General features: G+C 41.6%; 1 protein-coding gene across 4 annotated transcripts in view; it reads right to left on the reverse strand.

Moving 5' to 3' along the window:
- PCSK5 (proprotein convertase subtilisin/kexin type 5) overlaps positions 1-13,232 on the reverse strand; it is a 594,760-nt gene extending 581,528 nt beyond the window's left edge. For 2 of the 4 annotated variants that reach the window (XM_074206682.1, XM_074206681.1), the window contains exon 1: positions 12,469-13,232. In XM_074206682.1, the coding sequence (XP_074062783.1) occupies positions 12,469-12,657 (189 nt within the window). In that variant the 5' untranslated portion in view covers positions 12,658-13,232. The remainder of the gene's footprint in view (positions 1-12,468) is intronic. The other 2 variants (XR_012472398.1, XM_074206683.1) reach the window with 2 other exon arrangements.
- Between the last annotated feature and the right edge of the window lie 319 nt (positions 13,233-13,551).

A 13,551-nucleotide genomic window follows, 5' to 3' on the forward strand; every position in this document is an offset into this window, starting at 1 on the left:
AAAAACCGTGTATGTGTTTTACTTACATGATTATTAAAATGTATGTATGTTTATACAAGAGAATAACTTCAAATATTAAAGAATAAATTTATAATTAAACAAAAACTAGTTCGCAATTAATTCTGATCCCCCCGCCACTATGGACACACACTAATGTTAATTCATATACTATCTTTACATATTGTTTTCATTTTCCTTTTATCTTTGTAATTTCAGAAAAACTTTAATCATCAAATCTTGACTATTATCATGAGGGACAGAGCCAAGATGGCGACAAGAGCTGATCCTGTCTTGGGCACTCTCTCATAAAACTTCTAAACTAAGGACTCTAAATTTTTGAGAGACAGAATCCACAGAGGAACCCAGTGAGGCATTTATCCTACTGAAGATAAACTGGAAAAGAGCAGAAAGGCTCTCTCCCCAGGGTTGGAGGGGTGGTCCGCCAGAGCAAAAGAACTTTACCTCCCAGAGGCAGCCCCAGGGCACTGGGAGCTGCAGCTCACAGCAGCAGTGGAGTTTCCCGATCTAAACCCCAGGGAACACCAGGCACAAATTGGGGGAACAGCAGGGGGGATCTCTGCCAGAGCAAGCATATGAAGCCCAGCCCTCAGGGCACACAGGAAGCAGCAAGCAGCTTGGCCAAGGCAGTTCCGATCCAGGAAAAAGAAGCAGGCAAAGCCTGTAAGCAGGAGCCCCCTGAGCTCTGTCCTTGGCCCCTGGAACAGGAATCTGGGGTTCTGACCACATTCAGATCCTGATCCCAGTCTAGGCCCCCCCATAGAACAGCAGGCCCCCCCATAGAACAGCAGGCCCCCCCACCTCAGCCCTGTGGCAGAGGGGGCTGCATATGGTCATTCACAGACCAGAAGGGAGGACAGAGCCTCACACACTGAGACCCTTGTGGGAGTGTCCCAAAATCTCAGGAAGCACCCCCAAAACAGGCTAAGGCTGGGAAAATGAGCAAGCAGAGAAACAAGAGGAACACCATTGAGAAATATTTTGCCTGTGAGCCCAATAAGGGTCAAAACACTCAGCCTGATGATGAGGAAGCACAAGCTCCTGCATCTAAAGACTCCAAGAAAAAACAGAAATTGGGCTCAGACTATGACAGAGCTCAGAAAAGACTCTGAAAATCAAATGAGGGAGTTGGAAGAAAAACTGGGAAAAGAAAGGAGAGATATGCAGGAAAAACATGAAAATGAAGTCAGCAGCTTAGTCAAGGAAATCCAAAAAAATGCTGAGGAAAACAGCATGCTAAAAACCAGCTTAGGTCAAATGGATAAAATAGTTCAAAAAGTTATTGAGGAGAAGAATGCTTTAAAAAGCAAAATTGGCCAGATGGAAAAAGAGATAAGAAAACTCTTTGAGGAGAACAAATCCTTCAGACAAAGAATAGAATTCAGGGAGATTGAAGAATTTACCAGAAATCAGGAATCAATACTTCAAAACCAAAAAAATGAAAAACTAGAAGAAAATGTGAAATATCTCATTGAAAAAACAACTGATATGGAAAACAGACTTAGGAAAGATAATTTGAAAATTATTGTAATACCTGATAGTCATGATCAGGAAAAGAGCCTTGACATCATTTTCAAAGAATTACTACAGTAAAATTGCCCTGATATCCTAAAAGCAGAGGGAAAAATAGAAAAGGAGAAAATGCACAGATCCCCCCAAGAAAGAGATCCCAAAAAACCAACCCCCCAAGAATATTATAGCCAAGTTACAGAACTCCCAAGTCAAAGAGAAAATATTACAAGCATCCAGAAGGACACAATTCAAATACCGTGGAGTTGCAATCAGCATCTCACAGCACTTAGCAGCAACTACATTGGAAGCTCATAGGGCTTGGAATATAATATACCAGAAGGCAAAAGAGCTTAGAATGCAACCAAGAATCAACTACCCAGTAAAACAGAATGTCCTCTTCCAGGGCAAAAGATGGACTTTCAATGAACCAGGGGAATTTCAAATGTTCTTGTTGGAATGGCCAGAGCTGAACAGAAGGTTTGATCTTCAAATACAGGACTCAGATGAAGCATAGAGATTGGAGGAGAAAGGGAAAATGTGAGGGACTTGATGATGAACTGCATGTATTCCTGTAAAGAAAAATGACACTGATAATACTCATATGAACCTTCTCAGTTAATAGAGCAGGTAGGAGATTTTATAGATGAAGCACAGGAGAAAGCTGAAATTGAAGATAAAATATGGTATAAAAATGGAGTCAATAGAAAAAAAGGGAAATGTAATGGGAGAAAGAAAAAGGAGAGGGGGAATAGTCCAAGATATTTCACATAATAAGATTTTTCTTTATTACAATGAGCTATTGCAATGATATGGAAAGGGGGAAGGCAAGGGTGAATGAGGGAATCTTTGCTCTCATCAGAGGTGGCTAGGAGAGGAAACAGCATATATACTCAATGGGGTATAGACATCTGGAGTAAGAAGGGGGGGGCAGAGGGAAGGGGTGGGGATGTGAATAAAGGAAGAGAGGATGGACCATGGGGGGAGAGTGGTCAGATATAACACATTTTCTTTTTTTTACTTCTTGCAAGAGGCTGGGATTGAATGACCTGTCCAGGACCATAGGGCCAGGTGGATGCTGGGCCTAAGGGGTGGTATGGGGGCTCGGGGCCTCTTGGGCCCAGAGCCAGGGATCTGTCTGCTGTGCCACTTAGCTACCCTACAGTAGAGTCAGAGTGAAAGGAGAGAGAAAATATAATACATGAAAGTGGAGAAATATGAAAGGAGGGAGTTGCGATCAGCAATGGCAACAGTGGAAAAATATGGAAGTAACTTTTGTGATGGACTTATAACGAATGTACTCCACCTGCGACACAGTTGGTGGTGCTGGAACACAGACTGAAGCACATTTTTTTATTATTATTATTTTTGGGGGGTGCAGGGCAAATGGAGCTGGGTGGCCTGCCTGGGGCCGCATAGCAAAGTGATCGTTGGGTGTCTGAAGCTGGATTCAGACCCAGGTGCTCCTGGCTCAAGGGCCAGTGCTCTGTCCACCACCCAGCCGCCCCTACTATTATTACTATTTTATTTTATTTTAGGTCTTTTTTCTTCTTTTTTTGGTTTATGCAGGGCAGTGGGGTTGGGGTGGCTTGCATGTCACACAGCTGGGTGATTGTTGGGTGTATGGGGCTGGATATGGGCCCGGGTGCTCCTGGCTCCAGGGCTGGTGCTCTGTCCACTGCACCACCTGGCCATACCTGCAATTATTACTATTATTTTTTTAATTTTAATTTTAATTTTTTTTCTCTCGCCTTTATTGCTCAAATAAGTATATATTTGGGGGGGGGGGGAGGTACTTTGTTTACTCTTAAACAAGAATATTTTATTAATGTATAAAAAATTGTTTGTACAAAATGAGAATAAATAAATATTAAATTACAAAAAATCATCAGATCTTCCAGTGGGAAAGAGTCCCAAGGGGGTCTCCTGACAAAACTTCCCTCAATAGCTGTGAATGGAAATCTGATGAAGCAATTCATACCCTCAGAATTCCCCATGTCTCAGTCTACTTTCTACATCTCCCCACTAATGAATATAAGAGGTGGAGGAATCAAAACTAGTTCATCAGGAAATGGTTGGAGACCTCTGGTTTTCTGATAGATCTCAATTTCAGAATGATTATCATTAATTTTTCTAAATATTTTTGAGAAAGCCAGCCAATGGCACACAAATCTGGTATCAATTAAATCTACTAGTCATATTCAGAGCTAAAATTTTTGCCAAGGCTAACTATATTAAGCTATAGAAACTATAGTAAGCTAAGTAAAACTGGAGTAAACTTTTTCCAATATTAGGAGATGAATGTAATTATCAATTCGTCAGTCAGTCAGAAAGTATATACTAAGCAACTAGAATACCAGACACTGTGGTAAGTATAGAAGATACAAACACCAAGGAGGATGCATTCTGATCAAGAATGCAACCTGTATATACATGCATATACACATGCACACACACACACACATACACACATATATATACACACATATATACATATACACATACTTACATATATAAATACATAAATAAACAAGATATGAACAAAGAATCTTAACTTGGAAGAAAAGTCAGATTGGAGGACAAGCAAAGGTAACCTGCAAAAGGTGGCACTTGAGCTCATTCAAGGAATGGGGGCATAGCTGGGTCCAAAAATAGAATTTTAAGTGTGATAATTGACAAGTAGAACAGTAGGGTTAAAATGGAGTAAAATGATGTGTAAAAAGACTAGAATGGGGGCAGCTGGGTGGCGCAGTGGATAAAGCACCAGCCTGGAGTCAGGAGTAGCTGGGTTCAAATCCAGTCTCAGACACTTAATAATTGCCTAGCTGTGTGGCCTTGGGCAAGCCACTTAACCCTATTTGCCTTGCAAAAACCTAACAACAACAACAACAACAAAAAGACTAGAATGGGAAGAAAGGTCCAGGCTGTAAAGAATTTTGTATCAATCAAGAATTTATGTTTCATTCTTGATAGAGAGCCACTGAAATTTGTTGGTGATATGGTCAAATATGTAATTTAGGAAAATCAATCCTATAGCTATATAGAAGATGAGTTACAAAGGGAAGAGATTGAAGGATTTCAAAATTATCATCAGATTAAACTTTTGAAAGTTTCCTATCAATGGAACCACAAGCCACCTACTTTTCATACTTGTCATTTGTTCATTCAGCATATATTTACTGAGCACCTTTGATGTTTGAGGCCCTAAATAAGGTCTCAAATAATATAGAAAAAGAAAACTTATTCAATATTTTCAAGAAGTTTAAAATCTGGAAGGGAAATGATGCATGCACACAAATAACCATAGTATTAAGTAGAAGAAATGACCCCCTCCACCAGTATTCATATAGGTTGAGTTGGTTTCATAATTACAAAAAAAGTTGCAAGCCTATTATTAGTAGACTATGTATTCTGAATTATTTTTACCATTCATTCAATTAGATTTGTGCTAATTGAACTAATCTCTTTCACTTTATATATTTTTATGGCTTGACCATTGGTGAGGAATGTTTAATTATAATTATTATATGGTTCAGGTCCATGGATGGTTTTTCCTTTGCAAAAACTTTTTTTTAATGGAGAAAGAAGGAGAAAGTAAGCAGAACTTAAGTTTGAAGGCTTATTATCAAACATTCATCTTCTTATTAATTTATTAATCTTTGTGCTTACCAATATTTTCCAGTATTTAATACCTACATATATGCTAGGATAAAAGATGCTTGGGATAGTAAATCAACTTCTCACCATCTCAATACCCATTAATTCAGCCATGTCTATAGCAGTCTTTTCCATCTGTAACCATATGAACATTATTAAATGAATATGCACTATTCATTTTGTCTTTCTTCTCTTAGGAAAATGACATCTCAATTGTACCCCAGGGTTAAAATAAAATTGTTGGTGGGGAGTAAGGAAATTCTATATATCTCCAAATATCAAAGACTTCAAACTAAAATGTTACTACGCTTAAGAAACTCTTTTAAATTTAACCCATGAACTGACCAAATAGTTATAATTAAAATGCTATCTCAAAGGTATTTGATATTAAATTCAAATAGCAATTCAAAGTTCATCATGATTAAGTCCCATCCCCAAGAAAAAATATTATAGCTATTCCTTGTTATAAGTTGATTTACCAGGAAGAACTATTTATAAAACTATACCTTTACATATTATTTTTTCTTTCTAGTTCTAGCGAAGTCAAAGGCATCTTTCTAGGATTCAGATTAACAGTTTCAGCATCATCCTTAATACTTCTATTTCCTTTACATATTCTCCATGTCCAACCAACTGTCAAGTGTACTATATTCTACCTCCATAATATATCTCTCATTTGTTCTCTTCTCTCTTAATACCATGGGTTACAAACCTGGTTTAGAGCCTTCATTAACTTTCCCTTGAACTATTGCTCTATATTTTTAATTGGCCTCCTGACTTTAATTTTTTCCCCTCTCCAGTCAACCATTAACATAGATTTCAAAGAAATAAAAAGTGTGACTCATGTTACTTCTCTGCTCAAGAAACTCCAATGATTCCTTATTACCTTTTGAATCAAATACAAATTCTTCTGTTTTCAATTTAAATAACTCATAATCTAAATTACCCTTACATTATATCCCTTACCATATTCTACTTTCTAGTGTAGTTAATTTATTTTCTCTTCACAACATAAATCACTCCATCTTCCACCTCTGCTTTTGTGACATACCTAGAATGTACTTCTTCCTTATCTGATCCCCCCAAGTTATTTGTGGTCACATACATAGCCTAGAATTACTATTTATTTTTGTATTGAATTCCACGTTTACATTTTGTTTCCTCCTAATAGAATGTAAGAATCTTGAAGAGCGACTGTTCCATTTCTAACTTTATTTCCCCAACAGAATGCTTAATTCTGTTGATTCAGTCATGTCTGACTTTGTGATGCCAGGTGAGGTTTTCTTAACAAATATATTAAAGTGGTTTAGGAAACTAAGGTAAACAGGATTAAGTGACTTGCCCAGATTTACACAGTCAGTGTCTGAGGCCAGATTTGAACTTAGGAAGGAAGATAAGTCATTCTGACTCCAAGCCTGGCATTCTGTGTACTAATACAAAGAAGGTACTTAATGAGTACTGTTGAAAAAATTGAATGGATGAATTCTTACATGGATTAAACAGTTTCAACCAAGTATCTTGGGGACGGAGAATCAAATAGTTTGAAAAATAACATTAACTTCTTGGAAAGACTGATGATTTTATCCTTGTGCTACTACTTCTACCAATTCCTCCCTATTTCTTGAGTTTTCAGCATATAACAGGTAAGAAGTTAATTCCTAAGACTTCTTGTTTGAAGCTTTTCTATCTTGATAGGTTATATACTCTTTTGGAATAGCCTTAGAGAACCAAGAGACACATTCAGGTCATAATAAGGCATCATATTAAGGTTTTGGTGAAGAACCATTACAGGATAAATATTTGCTCAATTTAAAACCTCCAGTAGCAGCTAGGTGGCACAGTGGATAGAGCAGCACCACTGGAGTCAGGAGGGAGTTCAATTCTGATCTCAGACTCTTAATACTTACCTAGCTGTGTGACCCTAGGCAAGTCACTGAACCCCATTCACTGCCTTTCCAAAAAACAAAAACAAAAAAGAAATTAAAAAAATAAAGGCTCCAGCTAAAATGGCATCTTTTTCCTGGGTAGGCTTTGACCCTGCCCCCCCCCCAGCCACTCCCCATCTCCAGTAAAACAGATTCCAAGGTTGGTTTTCCTACTTCTTCCTTCTAACTATGCATCCTTGCTTTCCTTTCTCCATATCAAAGCAATGTATGATTCTGCTCACCTTCAGCTTTTCTACACCTTCTAAAGACCCCTGCTTAGTCTTGTTCCCACTAAAGTTTCATCTGATACCACTGCTTATCTACTGCAGAAAGAAAACTCAGAAGCTCTTCCATCCAAACCCTTTCTTTTACAGATGAGGAAAATGAGACTAGTAGCTGTTAAGTGATTTGTAGTCCAAGGTATGGATACAGGAACTATCCGATACAGGTAGTAGCTATCAGAGAGAGGATTTAAAACTGAGAAGATTGCCTCCAATGTCAGTGCTTGATCCTCTGAACTACGAGAGTAGTATTTTTTTTACCCACTTTAATTCAAATTTGGAATCAAGAATTATAAACTGATAAAGGAAAAAAAAGCATAGCTATTTCTCATGAGGAATCTGTCCATGATAAAGTCTCAATGTTTGTGTACAATTTGTCACAGGTTCAGTCTAAACAAACATTGATGATTCCTCTTGAGAGGCAAAATATACAAATTAAGCTTCCCCCCCTTCCCCCCCTCCAACTCTTTCTTTCTGCTGGCCTGTAACTGGTTAGCTCAGTCTGTTGGAGTATTCTGCTAATGAGGTCAAAGTCCCTGGAGTTCTCTGGTTTTGGCAGTCTAATGAATGCCTGCACTCACACTCACCAAAGGAATCTTCCAGGAGTGAACTGTCCTTTTTCCTGAGGGGCAACAGATTCTATAGGTGACAAAGACTTATCAGGTAATGTAAGAGTGTGACCACGAACAAACAAATAAGTGAAACTCGCTAGGGCCTCAGTTTCTCCATCTGTAAAATGTAGGGTTTTTAGAACATCTTTGAGTTCTCTTCCAGCTTGAGATCTGTGATCCCGTGATCCTACAATACTATGAGGTAATGGGAGGTGTCAGCAACTAACCAAGGTGATGTTGTTAGTCCCTCTTTTAGAATCTAAAGGAATGAAGGCCTTCAAATGCAAATATTCCACTAAAAATACAAATTGTAATCTTCATAATGAGAAGAAAACACAGATATTCTTCTCTTTTTCTTTTGAGAATGTTAAGCTTTTTGTATCATCTCTGATTTTTATTTTGACTTGCATAGTCTACCTTTCTTCAAGTCCAATTCTTAGTGAACAACCCTATCCTATTACTGCATGTCTCTTCTGTTATACAATTTTCCAAAGTGAAAAAACAAGCAAAAAAACAAATCCGAGCCCTAATATAAGCCAAGTCTTGCTTCCCAAAAAGTCAAATATATATACTCTAGTGTTAGGTCTCACTTCCTACAGATACTTTGGAAAAGGTTTACCAAAGCTGTGACTTCTCCCAATTTGTGCTGGGTCAACCTATACCTTTAAGAGTTCACTGGGAAAAGACCATGAATACTTCCAAAAGAGCTCAAGTACAACTTCAGAAACAGCAAAAACAGACAAGTGCATGCACCCGTGTGCACAGGCACACGCGCGCACACACACACACACACACACACACACAAAGAGCCTGGGTCCTAAAGGAAGAGCAATGATTCTAGGTGTTTCAACATGGTAAAGAAGATTCAAAACAAAAAAAGTATTAAAGAAGAGAAAGACAAGTCCTTGTCCTTCATTGACCAAGAGGAAATGACTTATTGGCATGTCTTTATTTTTTCCTTGTGGGTTCATGGATCAGAGCAAATATGAGGCAAAATTTACCAATGGAACCTATATCCTGGTCTTAACTAGCTCCCCCCAAAGAATTATTGATGTCTTATTTCAATCTTATATACTAATAAAAGTAGCTGAAATTGTTAAAAAGTTAATAATAGCAACTCATTTATAATAAACATTTTGAGGTTTGCAAAGTGATCTACATATATTATCAATGAAAGTAATTTTCTTTTGCTAAAGTTATTTTATATCTGCAACTTAATTACTTGGCTTATAGTGAACAACTAACTCTTGACTTGAGTGAGACAAATAAGTATTAAAAAAAGGCTAAGGTCATGTTTTTAATGGGATATCTCAACTAAATGAAAGCAAATGAAGGATGACTAAGTAGTACATTTGGCCCTGCCAAAGCAATGACACTGCATGTGTGAATTGATTTTACTACCCCCAGGACTACTAAGATAGTGTTACACTCCTTTGATCTGTTGAGGAAATGATTTACACTGTAAGTGAGCAGAATTTTTTCCAATTCCTATTGCATCAGTTCCAGGGGGTCCCATCCATAACCTCAAAGGCTCTGAACTTTGTAATTAGTGCCATCAAAGCTACTGGAAATAATGTTTTGGAGAAAATGGTCATGGTGTTAGTTACCCTCTACTAAACAATTCTTTGTTTTAAAGAGAAGTATTTGAAAAACCCCGATCATAGCATAGAACTTCATTTTAAGGCTCCTCATAAAGGCCAGGAAAGTCAGTTTGAAATGGCAGTGTACATATATTTGAGAAAGTAGGATTTGGTGACTTCTTCCACTTGCTGTGCCAGGATACGGCAGAACTCCAGTCCTGTCTAAGTAACTGTCTGTGACTGGATCCAGCAGGCCCCAGGTGTTTCCTCAGCTTGCTATTCTTGAGGCTGCTTGGATCCAAATATTTTCTCACTCCCTTTGGATCTAGAAAGGATCCAGGTGCTTTTGAACTAAACATCTGTAGAATTAGAGCAAGCCAGGTGTTTCCTTACAGGTTGAGCAAGGATGGAGCAATGTGTGCTCAAGATGAATCAGGATTCAAGGTAACCTAGTATATGATGTGCCTTTGGAAAGATAAATCTATACTGGATAATGAAACAACTAAGTTCAATGTTAATCTCCACTGGTTTGTCATTAGCAGTTGTTCTGTGAGTGCATCTGAAGACACTCTTTTAAGAGTGAATTTCGAGAAAAAGATTTACCAGAGTTTCAAGCAAGCCTCTAAATGAATACTCACTCCCTCCCTCCCTCCCTCCCTCCCTCCCTTCCTTCCTTCCTTCCTTCCTTCCTTCCTTCCTTCCTTCCTTCCTTCCTTCCTTCCTTCCTTCCTTCCTTCCTTCCCAAATTCTACACTTCCTCTGTTTCTCCAGAGGACCTGCTCCACTGGGGGACTTTTCAAGAGCCTGGAGGCTGCTGCTGCTGCTGCTGCGGCTGCGGCTGCGGCTTCCGCTGCCTCTGCTGCAGTCTGGTCAGTGCAAGTAGGACAGTGCCGAGCACAGGCGAGCTGGGATACAAAGAGCGTGACCTCTCTGCGCCGCCTCCTCCTCTGGCCTCGGTTAAGGATGGGAGCCAAACTAGGTTTGGATTGAAACTCCCTCCCTTTCCCTCCCTTCTTCCCCGCCACCCTGGCAGGGTCTGCGGCCGTGGCAGCAGCATTGCTCGCAGCAGCAGTCTCAGCCCGCCGGCCAGCCAGCCAACCCGAAACCCCACGGGTTTATTTTTTATTTTTTATTTTTTATTTTTTATTTTTTTTTTTGTCCAATGCCAACCGTAACCGACCTCCTCCAATCTCGTTGTTCGGTCACAAGTGGCTTTGTGAAATAGCAGCCCCAGGTTCCTATTCCCTGGAAATAGCATAAACGGCTTACGGATGTGCAACCCTGGAGACTTTCTAAGAAACCCTGTGTTCTGGGGATCTCTTTATCAAGGCAGCAGCAGCAGTATCCTTTCACCCCTCAGATCCGGCGTCCCCCCACCTCCCATAGTCCCCAAGGCCAAGCCACAAGAACACTCTGACTGTAGGAGTGGGGAGTCCCAGAGCGAGAGGCCTGGGGCGGGGGGAGTTCCCATTCCTCTTGGAATTTTCTCCCACCTCCACCCGCCTTCAGCTCCGGTAGATCCCGTACGTGTCTGGGGAGACGCGTTTCCCCAGCTCCTCCCAATTCATTCGGTTTCTTGGGGGGGGGGGAGGTTGTAGTTTGTTTTGTTTTGGTTTAGTTTTGATTGTTGTTGATTCAAAGGTTGGGATGAAGGAGTGAGGAACAAAAATAAGAAAACTAAAGAGATGGATCAAGATTAATTATCCCTGAGTTACCTGGGGAGGGCTTGGGAGCTGGGGAAAAGGGGAACACGTAAATTTCACGTAATGCAGGACTTTAGCTAAGCTGTCTTGTTCTGCTTCCTATCAGTCATCCCTACAGAATCACCTAATTTTATCTATATTTTTAAATGACTGGACAGGTTGGGGGGGGGGGGAGACGAAGGAGGAGAAGAGATTAAGGGGGTGTAATCTGCATCTGTGAATGGTATAATTATTATTTAAAAATAAAATAAATCCCCTATGAATATGATTGAGATTGAGCAATATCTTTTTACCTGATGCACTCTGAACTCAGTCCGCCCTCCCCTAACCCGCACCGGGTAGCCCCAACACAAGACATAAAACCTTCCCAGACCAGACCTCGCTGGCAGTTCTTCAGGGAGAAGTTTCCAGCCTCCACCCTCATTACCACCCCTACATCTAGACCCTCCGTTCACTTCCACCCCTCCAGGGAGCAAGACAGAAGAGGAGAGATTCTTCCAAAATATGCCACAGGGCTTGCACCAAGGGAAAGTCCTCTTCCAGCACACACCCCTCCCGGCCCCGTCTTCACTCCCCACTCCAAATGTCCTTCTCTTCTGCGCTCCACTGTGTGCAATCTCCAGACTCGGAAACTTCTTTCTCATCTCTAAGTCGGTGCTACCTAATTTACCCTCTTCCCTGTCTGAGCCAACAAACGCTTTATTTCTAGACACTCCCCTTTCAATAAGATCCAATTATTCACACACACACACACACACACACACACACACAGACACACACACACAGGAGGAGGAATGTTCAAGAGGACTAGAGTTGAAGGAAAGCACCACCCTCTCCCTAACTGCTCCGAACCACTTGCAAACAATCTCGAGAATTTTGTGTAGTGTGTGGCATGCGTACGGATTGTGTGCGTGTCCCAGGATCGCACGGGGAGGGGGGGGTGTGAGGGGACGACCCGGGAAGGCAAGCAGCAGCACATCTGGAGGTAGGGGAAGTGGAAGGCTAGGGGGCGGGGAAGTGAGCCGCTAGCTTAGCTTGTTCCCCGGGTCCGCTGCCAGAGTTATCTCCACTGCTGAGGCTACAGCGGGAGGCGGGATGGGAAAGTTTCAAAGAGTCCGGGGTGAGGAAGGGGAAAGAGGGAGATAACAAAAGGGATGGGGGGGGCGAGGAATGTTGCGGGTTACCTGTCCAATATTGATGAATCCGTATTTGCTAGCTATCCTGTTGGCCTCTGGGAATCCCCCGGCGATCTTTACAGCCCAGTGGTTAGTGTACACGCGCGTCCTACACACGGGCAGCAGGCAGCCCAAAAGGAGGGCCAACACACAGAGCAGGTCCAGTCGCCCCAGGCAGCAGCGACTCCTCCAGCCCATCGTCCTTCCTCTTCCTCGAGAAACCACACCAATCAACGCAACTTCTTCCCTTCAAAGCTCCCTTCCCCTAAGCTCTAGCGGCTCCTTAATGTTCACCTCTTCCAGGCAGACGATCCCCAGCCGCAGCAAGAAACCCTTCCAAATTTAGGTGGAAGAAACTAGAAATAGCTTGGAATATTGCATTGGACCTTGTGCTGGTTTTTTAGACCATTTCTGATTGTTAAGGTGAATTAGCCTGTCCTCTCCTCTTCAGATGAAGTGAGCGGATAGGGGCTGCTCTCCCAGTTTTTTAAGATTCGTTAGATTTTCTCTTTACAGATGAGTGTTTTGAGTTTGTCTTTCTTCTTCACAGCAGTTCTTTACCTCCTCCACACTCCTCTTCTTTGCCCCCCCCCACTTGATTCTCTTCCCTCTTCTTCCTTCTTTTTCCCTAAGGCCCAGAGAGCAGCAGCGGCAGCAAGCAGCAAGCAGCAGCAGAAACAGCAGCAGCAGCAGCAGCAGCAGCAGCAGCAGCAGCACAGCAGCAGCAGCAGCAGCAGCACAGCAGCAGCAGCAGCAACAGCAGCAGCAGCAGCAGCAGCAGCAGCAGCAGCAGCAGCAGCAGCAGCAGCAGCAGCAGCAGCAGCAGGCAGTGTGAGTGTTGGCAGCTGAGCGCCTCTTCGGCTCGTCAGACTCAGAAACCTCCCTCCCTCCCTCCCTCTCTCTCTCTCTCTCTCTCTCTCTCTCTCTCTCTCTCTCTCTCTCTCTCTCTCTCTCTCTCTCTTTCTCTGTCACTGTCTCTTTCTCCTCTCTTCTCTTTCTCTCCCTCCCTCCCTCTCTGAGTAGTGAGTGTGGAGTGTGAGTTGAAATGGCAGCAGCGCCTTCTCTGCATAAATGACTCTCTCCCCCCACACA

This window comes from Macrotis lagotis, chromosome X, assembly GCF_037893015.1.
Source record: "Macrotis lagotis isolate mMagLag1 chromosome X, bilby.v1.9.chrom.fasta, whole genome shotgun sequence".
NCBI lineage: Eukaryota > Metazoa > Chordata > Mammalia > Peramelemorphia > Peramelidae > Macrotis > Macrotis lagotis.